The following is an 18,879-nucleotide window of genomic DNA, read 5'->3' on the forward strand; positions in this document are numbered from 1 at the left end:
ATGTCTGCATCAGTGATGATCATTTTGATTCTGAAGCCCCAGCCTGTCCATTCTCTCCCTGGCTTATCAAATGTTGAAAGGCCTAGATAGAGTGAATGTGGAGTGTATGTTTCCTTTCATGGGTGAGTTGAAGTCCAGAGGGCACAGCCTCAGAATAAAGGAAGATCCCTTTAGAACAGAGATGAGGAGGAATTTCTTTAGCCAGAGAATAGTGAGTCTGTGGAGGCTAAGACACTGGGTATATTTAAAGCGGATTTTGATTAGTCAGAGCATCAAATATCATGGGGCAAAGATAGGAAGATGGAGCTGAGAGGGATAATAAATCAGCCATGATGGAATGACAGAGCAGGTTTGATGGGCCGAATAGCCTAATTCTGTTCCTATATCTTACAGTTATGGTAAGTCTTTTCGTTGAATCTAGGCACATTCTCATTGTGATACAAGCAATCTTTTTACTCCTCAATGTTCTCAAGAAGGCAAATAAAACCTTATGTCATTTGTAGGTGGCTGCCGAAATAAAGAACTTAACTAAGCTGAAGATTCTTGGTCTGACTGGAAACAGGTTCCGGACTTTTCCACAGGAGATCTGCTTCATTGATTCTCTGGAGAAATTGTACTTGGGACAAGATCATGGGATGAAATTAATCCATGTACCTGAGGAGATCACCCACCTTGTGGTAAGAAGCTAAAGACTGTTGAGGTGTCTTCTCACTAAGGTCTAGCTGGATCTGTAATGGGTAGATGGCTTTGCAGAACCATTCTCAGAAATGGTTGTAAATCACTCAGTTACTATCTGAGGCCCAAGGTTCCTCTAGGAAATGCTGGAACTTTAGAAAACTTATCAAACATAAAGTTTAGGGTGGAGCCCAATATTTTGTTATTTGATGGGAAAGAGCTTGTTGGTCAGTAAAAAAAATGTGACAAATTAAAATTATTATGAACTTCCAAGCTGAACACTGATCAGTGTATTGGGCCACTGTAACACACTTACTCACTTAAGCACATGACCCCTACTAGGGCATAGGCTGCTGACAGCTGATCACTGGAGTCCTCTATCCTGGGCCACCTTTCAGGATGTTCCCATGTGTATCCCATCTTCAAAGGTCTTTCCTTTCTCAGAAATAAGGTCTTCGAAGCTTCTGTTGGTGCTTCTGTAGCTCTGGGCTTTTACAGGATGGGATTGCTAGTTCCAGGCCCAAACTACCTCCTTTCACATACGTTCTTGGGACTGTCCATAATAAGTAGTGGGTTACAAATGTTTGAGATAATTCTATGCCCAGTTATTCAGTGTATCCACAGGTAAAATTGATGGACTGTTGGGCAATAATAGAATCTGACAGAATGTAGATCAGGCTCTAATGTGAATGAAGCACAGGATGAGTAGTATTCTTCACAACTAAGAATAGACATAGTCCATTTTGGTATCTATTATATCTAATTATTATGATATATATCATCGTTAATGTAATAGACAGAAATCTACTGCCGGCCATTATATTTGGAGATATTGAAGTCCATAATTTTGATCAACAGCCAAATATAAAAGAAAAAATAATTGATTGCATAAGTAGTCACCCCTCTTTAATGACACATCAAATCATCACTGGTGCAGCCAATTAGTTTTAGTAGTAACATAAGGGTTAGGGTTAGTAAAATGGAGATCTGTTTGTCGAGACCTGTATGCAGTCAAGGTGTTTCAACTGATTGTAGTAAAAATACTGATTGTAGTCAAAAACTGAGTGACCGTTCAAGAAGGGGACCGGGGGGAGGGGGGCAGAGGGCTACCGACAGACCTATGACAACTCTAGAGGAGTTACAAGCTTCAGTAACTGAGATGAGAGAGACTGAGCATACAGCAACTGTTGTCCCTGTGCTTTAACAGTCACAGCATTATGGGAGAGTGACAAAGAGAAAGCCACTGAAGAAAAAAAACACACACACATGAAACCTCAGTTAGAGATTGCTAGAAGGTATGTGGAAGACTCTGAAGTCAGCTGGAAGAAGGTTCTATGGTCTGATGAAACCAAAATTGGCCATCAGACTAAATGCTATATTTTGCATAAGCCAAACACCTCACATCATCAAAAACACACCATCTCTATTAGACATAAGACATAGGCCATTAAGCCTATTGAGTCTGCTCTGCCATTCCTACATGGCTGCTCCTGGATTCGACTCTACCCCATACACCTGCCTTCTCTCTGTATCTTTTGATGCCTTGACTGATCGGGAAATGATCAACTTCTGCTTTAGGTATACCCACGGTCTTGACCTCCACTGCAGTCTGTGGCAGAGCCTTCCTCAGATTCACCACGCTTTGGCTAAAAAAGTTCCTCCTTACTTCTGTTCTAAAAGGTGGCCCCTCAATTTTGAGGCTTGTCCCTTGAGTTCTGGATACTTCCACCATAGGAAACATCCTCTCCATATCCTCCTTATATAGTCCTTTCAACATTCAGTAGGTTTCAATGAGATCCCCACACATTCTTCTAAACTCTGGCGAGTACAGGCACAAGGCTGCCAAACTCTCCTCATACCTTAACACCTTCATTCCCAGAATAATCCTCGTGAACCTCCTCTGGACTCTTTCCAATGACAACACATCCTTTCTGAGATATGTGGCCCTAAACTGTTGACAGTACTCAAAGTATAGCCTGACGAGTGCCTTATAAAGGCTTAGCAGTGTCTCCTTGCTTTTATATTCTATTCCCCTTGAAATAAATGCCAACATGGCTTCGGCCCTCTCTTCCCCCCCATTCCTGATGAAGGGTCTCGGCCCGAAACATTGGCTACTCTTTTCTCACGGATGCTGCCTGACCTGCTGAGTTCTTCCAGCGTCATGTACGTATTCTAACATTGCATTTGCCTTCTTTACCACAGACTCAACCTGTGAATTAACCTTCTGGGAGTCTTACAGAATCAGGTTTATTATCACCAGCATTTGACGTGAAATTTGTTAACTTAGCAGCAGCAGTTCAATACAATACATTATACAGAGGATAAAAAACATAAAAATAACAATAAATACACAAGTAAATCAATTACAGTATATGTATATTGAATAGATTAAAAAAACATGCAAAGAATAGAAATACTCTACATTTAAAAAAAAGTGAGATGGTGTCCAAGGATTCAATGTCTGTTTTGGAATTGGATGGCAGAGGGAAGAAGCTGTTCCTGAATCTCTGAGTGTGTTCCTTCAAGCTTCTGTACCTCCTACCTGATGGTAACAGTGAGAAAAGGGCATGCCTTGGTTGTAGGATGACCTTAATAATGGATGCTGCCTTTCTGAGACACTGCTTCCTGAAGATGTCCTGGGTATTTTGTAGGCTAGAGCCCAAGATGGTGCTGACTAGATTTACAACCCACTGCAGCTTCTTTCAGTCCTGTGCAGTAGCCCTCCCCCCCCCCCCCCATACCAGACAGTGATACAGCCTGTCAGAATGCTGTCGATGGTACAACTATATAAGTTTTTGAGTGTATTTGTTGACATGCCAAATCTCTTCAAACTCCAAATGACATATAGCCACTGTCTTGCCTTCTTTGTAACTACATCGATATGTTGGAACTGGGGTTAGATGCTCAGAGCTCTTGACACCCAGGAACTTGAATTTGCTAACTCTCTCCAATTTTGATCTATCTCTGGGGATTGCTATGTGTTCCTTTGTCTTACCCTTCTTGGACTCCTCAATCCGCTCTTTCGTCCTACTGATGTTGAGTGCCAGGTTGTTGCTGCGGCACCACTCACTAGTTGGCATATCTCACTCCTGTATGCCCTCTTGTCACCACCTGAGATTCTACCAACAGTGGTTGTTTGTCAGCAAATATATAGATGGTATTTGACTATGCCTAGCCACACAATCATGTGTATGTAGAGAGTAGAGCTGTGGGCTAAGCACACACCTCTGAGGAGCGCCAGTGTTGATTGTCAGCGAGGAGGAGATGTTATCACCAATCCACATAGATTGTGGTCTTCTGGTTACAAAATCGAGGATCCAATTGCAAAGCGAGGTACAGAGGCCCAGATTCTGTAAATTCTCAATCAGGATTGTGGGAACGATAGTATTAAATGCTGAGCTATAGTCGATGAACGGCATCCTGACATAGGTGTTTGCATTGCGCCGGAGAGCCACTGAGATTGCATCTACTGTTGACCTATTATGGCGATAGAGAAACTTTAATGGGTTCAGGTCCTTGCTGAGGCAAGAGTTCAATCTAGTCATGACCAACCTCTCAAAGCGTTTCATCACTGTCAATGGGAATGCTACCAGGCAATTGTCATTAAGGCAGCCCATGTTATTCTTCACAAGGTCTCCAAAGACACTCTGCAGCTCTGATGTTTGAATTTCCCCACCATTTAGATAGTAGTCTGCACTATTGCTCCTTTTACAAAACTGCATTATCATATATTTCTCACTGTATTCCATTTACAAGACCATAAGATATAGGAGCAGAAGTAGGCCATTTGGCCCATCAAGTCTGCTCCACCATTCAATCGTGGGCTGATCCAATTCTTCCAGTCATCCCCATTCCCCTGCTATCTCCCCATACCCTTTGACGCCCTGGTTAATCAAGAGCCTATCCCTCTCTGCCTTAAATACACCCAATGATTTCGCCTCCATAGCCTCTCATAGCAACAGATTCCATAGATTTATACCCTCTGTTTATAGTAATTTCTCCACATCTGTTCTAAATGGATGTCCTTCAATCCTGAAGTCGTGCCCTCTTTCTGAATCCACCTGGCCAAACTTCCCCAGATCCCATGCCTTTTGACTTTCTGAATAAGCCTAACATGTGGAACCTTGTCAAATGCCTTACTAAAATCCATGTAGACCACATCCACTGCACTACCCTCATCGATATGCCTGCTCACCTCCTCAAAGAACTCCATCAGGCTTGTTATACACAATCTGCTCTTCACAAAGCCATGCTGACTGTCCCTGATCAGACCATGATTCTCTAAATGCCCATAATTCCTATCTCTAAGAATTTTTTCCAACAGCTTTCCCACCACTGACACAAGGCTACTGGTCTATAATTACCTGGACTATCCCTATTACCCTTATTGAACAAGGGTCAACATTTACCTCCCTCCAATCTTCCAGTACCATTCCTGTGGACGAGGATATAAAGATCCTAGCCAGAGGCTCAGCAATCTCTTCCCTTGCCTTGTGGAGCAGCCTGGGGAATATTCCATCAGGCCCCGGGGACTTATCCATCCTAATGTATTTTAACAACTCCAACACCTCCTCTCCCTTAATATCAACATGCTCCAGAACATCAACCTCACTCATATTGCCCTCACTGTCATCAAGTGCCCTCTCATTGGTGAATACCGAAGAGAAGTATTCATTGAGGACCTCGCTCACTTCCACAGCCTCTAGGCACATCTACCCACCTTTATCTCTAAGCAGTCCTACCTTCACTCCTGTCATCCTTTTGTTCTTCACATATTTGAAGAATGCCTTGGCGTTTTCCTTTACCCTACTCGCCAAGGCCTTCTCATGCCCCCTTCTTGCTCTTCTCAGCCCCTTCTTAAGCTCCTTTCTTGCTACCCTATATTCCTCAATAGACCCATCTGATCCTTGCTTCCTAAACCTCATGTATGCTGCCTTTTTCCACCTGACTAGCTTCTCCACCTCACTTGTCACCCATGGTTCCTTCACCCTACCATTCTTTATCTTTCTCACCAGGACAAATTTATCCCTAACATCCTGCAAGAGATCCCTAAACATTGACCACATGTCCATAGTACATTTCCCTGCAAAAATACCATCCCAATTCACACCTGCAAGTTCTAGCCTTATAGCCTCATAATTTGCCCTTCCCCAATTAAAAATTTTCCTGTCCTCTGATTCTATCCTTTTCCATGATAATGCTAAAGGCCAGAGAGCAGTGGTCACTGTCCCCCAGATGCTCACCCACTGAGAGATCTGTGACCTGACCCGGTTCGTTACCTAATACTAGATCTAGTATGGCATGCGAACCCCCAGTATGTCTACATGGTCTTACCTGATGGGCGGGAGGACACGGTCTCCGTCCGCAACCTGGCACCCGCAGGAGCAGCAGACCACTACCCCGAACATTCCACGGTAACTATGAACCCTGTACCCGAGGTGACACCGCGCACACCAAGCCCTACACAGACTCCTCACGACACTCCTATACCGGGCGCCTCGCACACGCATGAGGGATCACTGACGCCTAGTGGGCTGACACCTCCAGTCAGGCCGGAACCAGCACAACCACCGTCTCCGGTGCAGTCACCACCGGCACCTGTGCAATCACAGCCAGTGCTACGTAGATCGCAGCGACAGATTCGACCACCTGATAGACTTAACCGGTAAATATACTTGTAAGAATCTTCGCCCCATGGGGACTCTCTTTTAAAACAAAGGGGGGGTGAATGTGGTGAACTACATATACCTGTCTGGACATGCCCCCCCGTTAACTGCTCCTGTGGCTCCTCCCACGGACCCCGGTATAAAGGCGATTGGAGACTGAGCCCCAGCCTCAGTCTCCAGGATGTAGTGTGGTGGTCGATTGCTGCTTGTTCTTTCTTCCAGCCAATAAAAGCCTATATCTCGTCTCACATCTCCGAGAGTTATTGATGGTGCATCACTGGACTGGGGAGCATGCTTTATGAAAACAGTTTGAGTGAACTCAGCCTTTTCTCCTTGGAGTGGTGGAGGATGAGAGGTGACCTGATCGAGTTGTACAAGATGATGAGAGGTATTGATCGTGTGGATAGTCAGAGGCTTTTTCCCGGAGTTGAAATCGTTGTCACAAGAGGACACAGGTTTAAGGTGCTGGGGAGTAGGTACAGAGGAGATGTTCTTTACACAGAGAGTGGTGAGTGCATGGAATGGGCGTGGAATGCCGGCAACTGTGGTGGAGGCGGATACGATAGGGTCTTTTAAGAGACTTTTGGATAGGTATAAGGAGCTTAGAAAAATAGAGGGCTATTGGTAAGGCTAGTAATTTCTAGGGTAGGGACACATTCAGCACAACTTTGTGGGCGGAAGGGCATGTACTGTGCTGTAGGTTTTTTTTTCTATGTTTTCTAAAATAAGGAGCACAACACTGCTCACAATATTCCCAAGTGTGGTCTCACAAGTGCCTTATAGAGCTTCGACATCATATCCCTGCTCTTATATTCTATACCTCTAGAAATGAATGCCAACATTTCATTCTCTTTCTTCACCACGGACTCAGTCTGGAGGTTAACCTTTAGGGTATCCTGCACAAGGACTCCCAAGTCCCTTTGCATCTCTGCATTTTGAATTCTCTCCCCATATAAATAGTTTTCCGATTTATTTCTTTCACCAAAGTGCATGACCATACACTTTCCAACATTGTATTTCATTTGCCACTTATTTATCCATTCCCCTAAACTATCTAAGTCTCTCTGCAGGCTCTCTGTTTCCTCAACACTACCCACTCCTCCACCTAACTTTGTATCATCGGCAAATTAAGCCAGATATCCATTAAACCCATAGTCCACATCATACATCGTAAAAAGCAGTGGTCCCAGCACCAACCCCTGTGGAACTCCACTGGTACCCAGCAAGCAGCCAGAATAGAATCCCTTTATTCCCACTCTCTGTTTTCTGCCGATCAGCCAATGCTCCACCCATGCTAGTAACTTTCCTGTAATTCCATGGGCTCCAAGTGCACCAAATCCACTGCATCTCCTTTGTTTGCCCTACTGTAATTTCCTCAAAAAGTTGCAGTAGGTTAGTCAGGCAGGATTTTCCTTGCAGGAAACAATGCTGGCTTTGGACTATATTGTTATGCGCCTCCAGGTACTCCATAATCTCATCCCTAACAATCGATTCCAACAACTTCCCAACTACTGATGTCAGGCTAACAGCTCTATAGTTTCCTTTCTGCTGCCTCCCACCCTTCTTAAATAGTGAAGTAACATTTGCAATTTTCCAGAAATCTAATACAATGCCAGAATCTATCGATTCTTGAAAGATCATTGTTAATGCCTCCACAATCTCTCCAGATGCATCCTTTAGAACCTGAGGGTGCATTCCATCAGGTCCAGGAGATTTACTCATCCTCAGACCATTAAGTTTCCTGAGCACCTTCTCAGTCATAATTTTCACTGCATGTATTTCACTTCCTTGACACTCTTGAATGACTAGTATATTGCAGATGGTTTTCACTGTGAAGACTGATGCAAAATACGCATTCAGTTCCTCTGCCATCTCTGCGACTCTCATTACAATATCTACAGTGTCATTTTCTATTTGTCTTATATCTACCCTCATCTCTCTTTTACCCTTTTTATACTTAAAAAAGATTTTAGTATCTTTTTTGATATTAGTTGCCAGCTTCCTTTTAGAATTCATCTTTTCCTTCCTAATGACCTTCTTACTTCCCTTTTTGCAAGTTTTTAAAAGCTTCCCAATCTTCTACCTTCACACCAGCTTTGGCTTCAGCTTCCTTGTGTGCCCTCTCTTTTACCAGCTCTGACTTCACTTGTCAGCCACGGTAATGTCCTTCTTCCATTTGAAAATTTCTTCTTATTTGGAATATATCTGTCTTGCATTTCCCTCATTTCTCACAGGAACTCCAGCCATTGATGGTCTGCTGTTCTTCCTGCTAGTGTCCCTTTCCAGTCAACTTTAGCCAGTTCCCCTCTTATGCCATTGTAATTTCCTTTACTGTGGCCTACTTCGGTTGAGGTCGACCATGGGTACTGCGCCTCTGGTAGTCACTGGGAGTGGCTTCTCCAGGGCACAAGCCAAGGCAGGGTTGATATGGAGATCCATCTGTTGCCCATGCAGTGGGACCCCCCCTCTCCATGCTGATGATAGGTCCAAAGGAACAACGAAAGTCGATACAGTTTGGTGCCAGCAGCATCGCAGGAGTTGCCGTGCCAGTGCTGGGTACAGCAGTCAGCCACCTTCAGGACTCCGACTCCGGATTTTTCCTTGGGATTTACTCCCAAAGCCTTTCCCGTGAGCGGGTATAGCCATAAGGCAACGGAGGTTTAAAATTGGAGTTTTCCCTCTCCTAGATGAGCTACCATCCATGGTTAACGAGCCCCATCTGCCCGGAGCAACTGGTTTTAAGGCGCCATTGGCCCACCTTTGCCCCTTCTCCTGTCAGTGAGAACATCTCCACTGGGCATAAGAATTATGCCACACGTGAAGGCCAGGAGTTGGACTTGGTTATCTGAGGCTGTTTGAGACGCACGCTATGAAGAGCATTTGTTTTGTAGTGGGAGCTCATCCCCACTACCACCCTCGGCTATGACTATCCTTTCCTTTATTCCAGTGAAATACCGACACATTGGAATTTAGTTTCTCCTTCTCAAATTTCAAAGTGAACTCAATCACATTGTGATCATTGTACCTAAGTGTTCCTTAACTTTATGCCCTCTTATCACCTCCGGATCATTGCCCAACCCCCAGTCCAGCACAGCCAATCCCCTACTGGGCTCAGCAACAAGCTATTCTAAAAAGCCATTCCTTAGACATTCTACAAATTCTCTCTCTTGAGGTCCAGTACTGGCCTGCTTTTCCCAATTCACTTTTATGTTAAAATCCTCAATGATGATCATAACATTGCCCTTAATATCTCCTGCTGTAATTAGTAATCCACATCCCGACTGCTATTTGGAGGCCGGTATACAATTGCCAATAGGGTCCTTTTACCTTTGCCATTTCTTAACTCAACCCATAGAGTCTCTACACCTTCCTATCATATGTCATCCCTTTCTAGTGATTTCATATTATTTCTTATACACAGGGCACACTACCCCCTCTCCCTTATAACCTTTCTGATACACCATATATCCTTGGATGTTCGGCTCCCAGTGGCAGCCATCCTTTAGCCAAGTTTCAGAGATGGCTACAACGTCATACTTGCCAATTTGTAGTTGAATTTCAAGATGGTCCATTTTATTTCTTATGCTGTGTGCATTCAAATACAACACTTTCAGTCCAGTTTTTATTGCTTTCTGTTTTAACTGCACCACGCCTCTATTGCCCTGTAAAACATCCCACCAGCTGTGATTATGCCTCATCTCCTGCCTGTCCTTTCTATCATCTCTGTTGCACACTATCTTAGATTTATTTCTGTTTTCTCCTTTCTCAGCCCTATCTGTTTCCCATCCCCCTACCAAATTAGTTTAAACCCTCCCTAACAGTTCTATTAAACCTGCCTGCAAGGATATTGGACCACTTTGGGTTCAGGTGTAAACTGTCCTTTTTGTACAGGTCATATCTCCCCCAGAAGAGGCCCCAATGATCCAGGAATCTGAAGCCCTGCCCCTTACGCCAGTCTCTTAGCCGTGCATTAATATGCCTGATCATGCTATTCTTGCACTCGTTAGCACATGACACAGGCAGCAATCCTGAGATTACTACCCTGGAGGTCCTGCCACTCTTTTGCCCATTCTTCCAATTTGTCTGTCCTGCTGCAATCACATTGCTCCCTCATCACTACCTAACCCTCCATGTATCTTTGTATCATCACCAAACTTGGCCACAAAGCCATCAATTTCTTTAGGCTTTTGAGAAGGTCCCACACAAGAGATTAGTGTGCAAACTTAAAGCACACGGTATTGGGGGTATGGTATTGATGTGGATAGAGAATTGGTTGGCAGACAGGAAGCAAAGAGTGGGAGTAAATGGGACCTTTTCAGAATGGCAGGCAGTGACTAGTGGGGTACCGCAAGGCTCAGTGCTGGGACCCCAGTTGTTTACAATATATATTAATGATTTAGACGAGGGAATTAAATGCAGCATCTCCAAGTTTGCGGATGACACGAAGCTGAGTGGCTGTGTTAGCTGTGAAGAGGATGCTAAGAGGATGCAGGGTGACTTGGATAGGTTAGGTGAGTGGGCAAATTCATGGCAGATGCAATTTAATGTGGATAAATGTGAGGTTATCCACTTTGGTTGCAAGAACAGGAAAACAGATTATTATCTGAACAGTGGCCGATTAGGAAAAGGGGAGGTGCAACGAGACCTGGGTGTCATTGTACACCAGTCATTGAAGGTGGGCATGCAGGTACAGCAGGCAGTGAAAAAGGCAAATGGTATGTTGGCATTCATAGCAAAAGGATTTGAGTACAGGAGCAGGGAGGTTCTACTGCAGTTGTACAAGGCCTTGGTGAGACCGCACCTAGAGTATTGTGTGCAGTTTTGGTCCCTTAATCTGAGGAAAGACATTCTTGCCATAGAGGGAGTACAAAGAAGGTTCACCAGATTGATTCCTGGGATGGCAGGGCTTTCATATGAAGAAAGACTGGATCGACTAGGCTTATACTCACTGGAATTTAGAAGATTGAGGGGGGATCTTATTGAAACGTATAAAATTCTAAAGGGATTGGACAGGCTAGATGCAGGAAGATTGTTTCCAATGTTGGGGAAGTCCAGAACGAGGGGTCACAGTTTAAGGATAAAGGGGAAGCCTTTTAGGACCGAGATGAGGAAAAACTTCTTCACCCAGAGAGTGGTGAATCTGTGGAATTCTCTGCCACAGGAAACAGTTGAAGCCGGTTCATTGGCTATATTTAAGAGGAAGTTAGATATGGCCTTTGTGGCTAAAGGGATCAGGGGGTATGGAGAGAAAGCAGGTACAGGGTTCTGAGTTGGATGATCAGCCATGATCATACTGAATGGCAGTGCAGGCTTGAAGGGCCAAATGGCCTACTCCTGCACCTATTTTCTATGGTTCTATGTTTATCTAAATCATTGACAAACAATGTGAAAAGTAGCAGTCCCAATACTGACCCCTAAGGTGCACCTCTTGTCACTGGCAGCCACCAGAATAGCCCCTTTTATTCCCACATGGTGCTTCCTACCTGTCAGCTATTGCTCTATCAATACTAGTATCTTTCCCAATGCCATGGGATTTTATCTTGTTAAGCAGCCTCATGTGTTATCAAATGCACCTTATCAAAAGCCTTCTGAAAATCCAAGTGAATGAAATCCACTGCCTCTCCTTTGTCCACCCTGCTTGTTACTTGTCTGAAGAACTCTAACAGATTTGTCAGGCAAGATTTCCCTTTACAGAAACTGTTTTATCATTAGTCTCTAAGTACCCCAAAACATCGTACTTAATAATAGACTTCCAATGTTTCCCAGTCACTGAGGTTAGGCTAACTGGTCTGTAATTTCCTTTATTTTGCCTTTCTCCCTTCTTAAAGAATGGAGTGACACTTGCAATTTTCCAGTCCTGTGGAACCATGCCAACATCAAGTGATTCTTGAAAGGTCATGCCAATACATCTACTATCTCTTCAGCAACCTCTCTCAGGACTCTGGGATGTAGTCTATCTGGTCCAGGTGACTTATCCACCTTAAGACCTTTGAGTTTGCCCAGCATTTTTTCCTTTGTAATAGCAATGGCGCTCACTCCTACTGCTGACACACAAGAACTTCTGGCACATTGCTCATGTCTCCCACCATGAAAGCAGATGCAAAGTACGCATTAAATTCATCTGCTATTTCATTTTCCAGTGGTCCAATATCAACTTTCACCTCCATTTTACTCGTTATATAACTGAAAAAACCTTTGGTATTTTGCTTTATGTTATTGGCTAGCTTGCCCTCATATTTCATCTTTTCCCTAATTTTTCATAATTTTTCTTTTCCCTACCATGAAGCATGGTGATGGCTGCATTATGCTGTGGGGATGCTTCACTGCAGCGGGCCCTGGAAAGCTTGTCAAGGTAGAGGGTAAAATGAATGCAACAAAATATAGAGAAAACCTGATGCAGTCTGCAAGAGAACTATGACTTGGGAGACGATTTGTTTTCTAGCAAGACAATGACCCAAAGCATGAAGCCGAAGCTGCACAGGATTGGCTTGGAAACAACAAAGTTAATGTCCTGGAGTGGCCAAGTCAGAGTATAGACCTCAATCCAATTGAGAGTTTGTGAATGGATTTGAAAAGGTCTGTTCATTCACTAGCCCCATGCAATCTGACAGAGCTTCAGCAATTTTGTAAAGAAGAATCGGGAAAAATTGTAGTGTCCAGATGTACAAAGCCAATAGAGACCTATACACACAGTCTTAAGGCTGTAATTGAAGCCGAAGGTGCATCTACTAAATTCTCACTTAGAAACATAGAAAACCTACAGTGCAATACAATCCCTTCGGCCCACAAAGTTATGCCAAACATGTTCCTACCTTAGAAATCACTAGGCTTAACTATAACCATATAACAATTACAGCACGGAAACAGGCCATCTCGACCCTTCTAGTCCATGCCGAACGCTTACTCTCACCTAGTCCCACCGACCTGCACTCAGCCCATAACCCTCCATTCCTTTCCTGTCCATATACCTATCCAATTTTACTTTGTGACAATATCGACCCTGCCTCTACCACATCTACTGGAAGCTCATTCCATACAGCTACCACTCTCTGAGTAAAGAAATTCCCCCTTCGTGTTACCCCTAAACTTTTGCCCCCAACTCTCAACTCATGTCCTCTTGTTTGAATCTCCCTTACTCTCAATGGAAAAAGCCTATCCATGTCAATTCTATCTATCCCCCTCATAATTTTAAATACCTCTATCAAGTCCCCCCTCAACCTTCTACGCTCCAAAGAATAAAGACCTAACTTGCTCAACCTTTCTCTGTAACTTACGTGCTGAAACCCAGGTAGCATTCTAGTAAATCTTCTCTGTACTCTTTCTAATTTGTTGACATCTTTCCTATAATTCGGTGACCAGAATTGTACACAATACTCCAAATTTGGCCTTACCAATGCCTTGTACAATTTTAACATTATATCCCAGCTCCTATACTCAATGCTCTGATTTATAAAGGCCAGCATGCCAAAAGCTTGCTTCACCACCCTATCCACATGAGATTCCACCTTCAGGGAATTATGCACCATTATTCCTAGACCCTCTGTTCTACTGCATTCCTCAATGCATAAAGGCACGGACTAGAAGGGTCGAGATGGCCTGTTTCTGTGCTGTAATTGTTATATGGTTATAGTTAAGCCTCGTGATTTCTAAGGTAGGAACATGTTTGGCATAACTTTGTGGGCCGAAGGGCCTGTATTGCACTGTAGGTTTTCTATGTTTCTAAGTGAGTATTTAGTAGATGCACCTTCGGCTTCAATTACATCCTTAAGACTGTGTGTATAGGTCTCTATTGGCTTTGTACATCTGGACACTACAATTTTTCCACTTCCATTTACCATGTATGTCCTGTTTGGATTATTCCTACCAAAATGTAGCACCTCACACTTATCAGCATTAAACTCCATCTGCCATCTTTCAGCCCACTCTTCTAATTGGCCTAAATCTCTCTGCAAGCTTTGAAAACCTACTTCATTATCCATAACGCCACCTACCTTAGTATCATTTGCATACTTACTAATCCAATTTACCACCCCATCATCCAGATCATTAATGTATATGACAAACAACATTGGACCCAGTACAGATCCCTGAGGCACACCACTAGTCACTGGCCTCCAACCTGACAAACAGTTATCAACCACTACTCTCTGGCATCTTCCATCCAGCCACTGTTGAATCCATTTTATTACTTCAATATTAATACCTAAAGATTGAACCTTCCTAACTAACCTTCCATGCGGAACCTTGTCAAAGGCCTTACTGAAGTCCATGTAGACAACATCCACTGCTTTACCCTCGTCAACTTCCCTAGTAACCTCTTCAAAAAATTCAATAAGATTTGTCAAACATGATCTTCCTCGCACAAATCCAAGTTAACTGTTCCTAATCAGACCCTGTCTATCCAGATAATTATATATACCATCTCTAAGAATACTTTCCATTAATTTACCCACCACTGATGTCAAACTTACAAGCCTAGGTTTACTCCTAGAACCCTTTTTAAACAATGGAACAACATGAGCAATACATCAATCCTCCGGCACCATCGATGTCCTGCTGTAACCTCTGACAGCCCTCCACACTATCCACAAAATCCAAAATATTTGTGTCATCAGCAAATTTACTAACCCATCCCTCCACTTCTTCATCCAGGTCATTTATAAAATTCACAAAGAGAAGGGGTCCCAGAACAGATAGATCCCTGAGATACACCACTGGTCACTGACCTCCATGCAGAATATGACCTGTCTACAACCATTCTTTGCCTTCTGTGGGCAATCCAATTCTGGATCCACAAAGCACGGTCCCTTTGGATCCCATGCCTCCTTGCTTTCTCAAAAGCCTTGTATGGGGTACCTTATCAAATACCTTGCTAAATCCATATACACTCCACCTAGAGCTCTACCTTCATCAATGTGTTTAGTCACATCCTCAAAAATTTCAATCATGCTCTTAAAGCACGACCTGCCTTTGACAAAACCATACTGACTATTCGTAATCATATTATACCTCTCCAAATGTTCATGAAAAGGTGCTTAATAAGCTGAAAGACCTAAAATTACATAAGTCACCCAGACCAGATGAACTGCACCCTAGGGTTCTAAAAGAGGTAGTGGTAGAGATTGTGCGGGGTTAAGTAATGATCTTTCAAAAATCATTGGACTCAATGCAGCTGCGCAGGTTGACTCTGTGGTTAAGAAGGCATATGGTGTATTGGCCTTCATCAATTGTGGAATTGAATTTAGGAGCCAAGAGGTAAAGTTGCAGCTATATAGGACCATGGTCAAACCTCATTTGGAGTACTGTGCTCAGTTCTGGTCGCCTCACTACAGGAAGGATGTGGAAGCCACAGAAAGGGTGCAGAGGAGATTTACAAGGATCTTGCCTGGATTGGAGAGCATGCCTTATGAGAATAGGTTGAGTGAACTCGGCCTTTTCTCTTTGGAGCGACGGAGGATGTGAGGTGACCTGATAGAGGTGTACAAGATGATGAGAGGCATTGATCTTGTGGATAGTCAGAGGCTTTTTCCCAGGGCTGAAATGGTTGCCACAAGCCGACACAGGTTTAAGGTGCTGGGGAGCACGTACAGAGGAGATGTCAGGAGTATTCAGAGAGTAAACACGAGGAAATCTGCAGATACTGGAAATTCAAACAACACACACAAAATGCTGGTGGAACACAGCAGACCAGGCAGCATCTATAAGGAGAAGCACTGTTGACATTTCGGGCCTAGACCCTTCGTCAGGACTAACTGAAAGGAAAGATACTAAGAGATTTGAAAGTAGTGGGGGGAGGGGGAAATGCGAAATGATAGGAGAAGACCGGAGGGGGTGGGATGAAGCTAAGAGCTGGAAAGGTGATAGGCGAAAGTGATACAGAACTGGAGAAGGGAAAGGATCATGGGACAGGAAGCCTCGGGAGAAAGAAAGGGGGAGGGTGGTGAGTGCGTGCAATGGGCTGCCGGGAATGTTGGTGGAGGCGGATACAATTGGGTCTTTTAAGAGGCTTTTGGATAGGTACATGGAGCTTAGTAAAATTGAGGGCTATAGGTAAGCCTAGTAATTTCTGAGGTGGGGACATGTTCAGCACAACTTTGTGGGCTGAAAGGCCTGTATTATGCTGTAGGGTTTCTAGGTTTCTACTGGCATGGTGCCAGAGGACTGGAAAATTGCAAATGTCACTCCACTCTTTAAGTAAGGAGGGAGGTAGCAGAAAGGAGATTATAGACAAGTCTGCCTGACCTCCGTGGTTGGGAAGATGTTGGAGTCAACTGTTAAGGATGATGTTATGGAGTACTTGGGCAAGAAAGGACAAAGTCAGCATGGTTTCCTTAAGGGAAAATCTTGCCTGATGAACTTGTTGGAATTCTTTGAGGAGATTACATGTTGGATGGATAAAGGGGATGTAGTGGATGTTCAAACATGAGGAAATCTGCAGATGCTGGAAATTCAAACAACACACACAAAATGCTGGTGGGAACACAGCAGGCCAGGCAGCATCTATAGGAAGAAGAACTGTCAACGTTTCGGGCCGAGACCCTTCGTCAGGACTAACTGAAAGGAGAGATACTAAGAGATTTGAAAGTAGTGGGGGGAAGGGGAAATGCGAAATGATAGGAGAAGACCGGAGGGGGTGGGATGAAGCTAAGAGCTGGAAAGGTGATAGGCGAAAGTGATACAGAGCTGGAGAAGGGAAAGGATCATGGGACGGGAGGCCTCGTGAGAAAGAAAGGGGGAAGGGGGAGCACCAGAGGGAGATGGAGAACAAGCAGGGTGATGGGCAGAGAGAGAGAAAAAAAACCAAACAACTAAATATGTCAGGGATGGGGTAAGAACAGGATGAGGGGCATTAACGGAAGTTAGAGAAGTCAATGTGCATGCCATCAAGTTGGAGGCTACCCAGCCGGTATATAAGGTGTTGTTCCTCCAACCTGAGTGTGGATTCATCTTGACAGTAGAGGAGGCCATGGATAGACATATCAGAATGGGAATAGGACGTGGAATTAAAATGTGTGACCACTGGGAGATCCTGCTTTCTCTGGCGGACCGAGCGTAGGTGTTCAGCGAAACGGTCTCCCAGTCTGCGTCGGGTCTCATCAATATATAAAAGGCCACACCAGGAGCACCGGACACAGTATACCACACCAGCCGACTCACAGGTGAAGTGTCGCCTCACCTGGAAGTTCTGTCTGGGGCCCTGAATGGTGGTGAGGGAGGAAGTGTAAGGGCAGGTGTAGCACTTGTTCTGCTTACAAGGATAAGTGCCAGGAGGGAGATCGGTGGAAAGGGATGGGGGGGACGAGTGGACAAGGGAGTGGTGTAGGGAGCGATTCCTGTGGAAAGCAGAAGGGGGGGGGAGGGAAAGATGTGCTTGGTAGTGGGATCCATTTGGAGGTGGCAGAAGTTATGGAGAATTATATGTTGGACCTGGAGGCTGGTGGGGTGGTAAGTGAGGACAAGGGGAACCCTATCCCGAGTTGGGTGGCGGGCGGATGGGGTGAGGGCAGATGTGTGGGAAATGGGAGAGATGCGTTTGAGAGCAGAGTTGATGGTGGAAGAAGGGAAGCCCCTTTGTTTAAAAAAGGAAGACATCTCCTTCATCCTGTAATGAAAAACCTCACCCTGAGAGCAGATGCGGCGGAGATGGAGGAATTGTGAGAAGGGGATAGCATTTTTGCAAGAGACAGGGTGGGAAGAGGAATAGTCCTGGTACCTGTGAGAGTCTGTAGGCTTATAGTAGATATCAGTAGATAAGCCGACTCCAGAGATTGAGACAGAAAGATCAAGAAAGGGGAGGGAGGTGTCAGAAATGGACCAGGTAAAATTTGAGGGCAGGGTGAAAGTTGAGGCAAAGTTAATGAAGTCAACGAGCTCAGCACGCATACAGGAGGCAGCGCCAATGCAGTCGTCAATGTAGCGAAGGAAAAGAGGGGGACGGATACCCGTATAGACTTGGAACATGGACTGTTCCACAAAGCCAACAAAAAGGCAGGCATAACTGGGACCCATGCGGGTGCCCACGGCTACACCCTTGGTTTGGAAGAAGTGGGAGGAGCCAAAGGAGAAATTATTGAGAGTAAGAACTAATTCCACTAGACGGAGGAGAGTGGTGGTAGAGGGGAATTGGTTAGGTCTGGAATCCAAAAAGAAGCGAAGAGCTTCGAGACCGTCCGGGTGGGGGATGGAGGTATATAGGGACCGGACGTCCATGGTGAAAATAAGGCGGTGGGGGCCAGGGAACTTAAAATCATTGAAAAAATTCAAAGCGTGAGAAGTGTCACGAACATAGGTGGGAAGAGATTGAACAAGGGGGAATAAGACAGTGTCAAGATATGCAGAAATGAGTTCAGTGGGGCAGGAGCAAGCTGAGACAATAGGTCTACCTGGACAGGCAGGTTTGTGGATCTTGGGTAGGAGGTAGAAACGGCAAGTGTGGGGTGTGGGAACTGAGGTTGGTGGCAGTAGATGGGAGATGTAGTGGATGTTGTATATTTGGATTTTGGAAAGGCCTTTGACAGGGTGTAACACATGAGGCTGC

The 18,879-nt window shown here is 44.5% G+C and overlaps 1 protein-coding gene across 2 annotated transcripts in view; it reads left to right on the forward strand.

Moving 5' to 3' along the window:
- Positions 1–18,879, forward strand: part of LOC140725806 (uncharacterized) — a 120,635-nt gene that overhangs the window by 12,480 nt on the left and 89,276 nt on the right. For both annotated transcript variants that reach the window (XM_073041767.1, XM_073041768.1), the window contains exon 3: positions 504–677. In XM_073041767.1, coding sequence (XP_072897868.1) covers positions 504–677 — 174 coding nt within the window. The remainder of the gene's footprint in view (positions 1–503; positions 678–18,879) is intronic.

This window comes from Hemitrygon akajei, chromosome 3, assembly GCF_048418815.1.
Source record: "Hemitrygon akajei chromosome 3, sHemAka1.3, whole genome shotgun sequence".
NCBI lineage: Eukaryota > Metazoa > Chordata > Chondrichthyes > Myliobatiformes > Dasyatidae > Hemitrygon > Hemitrygon akajei.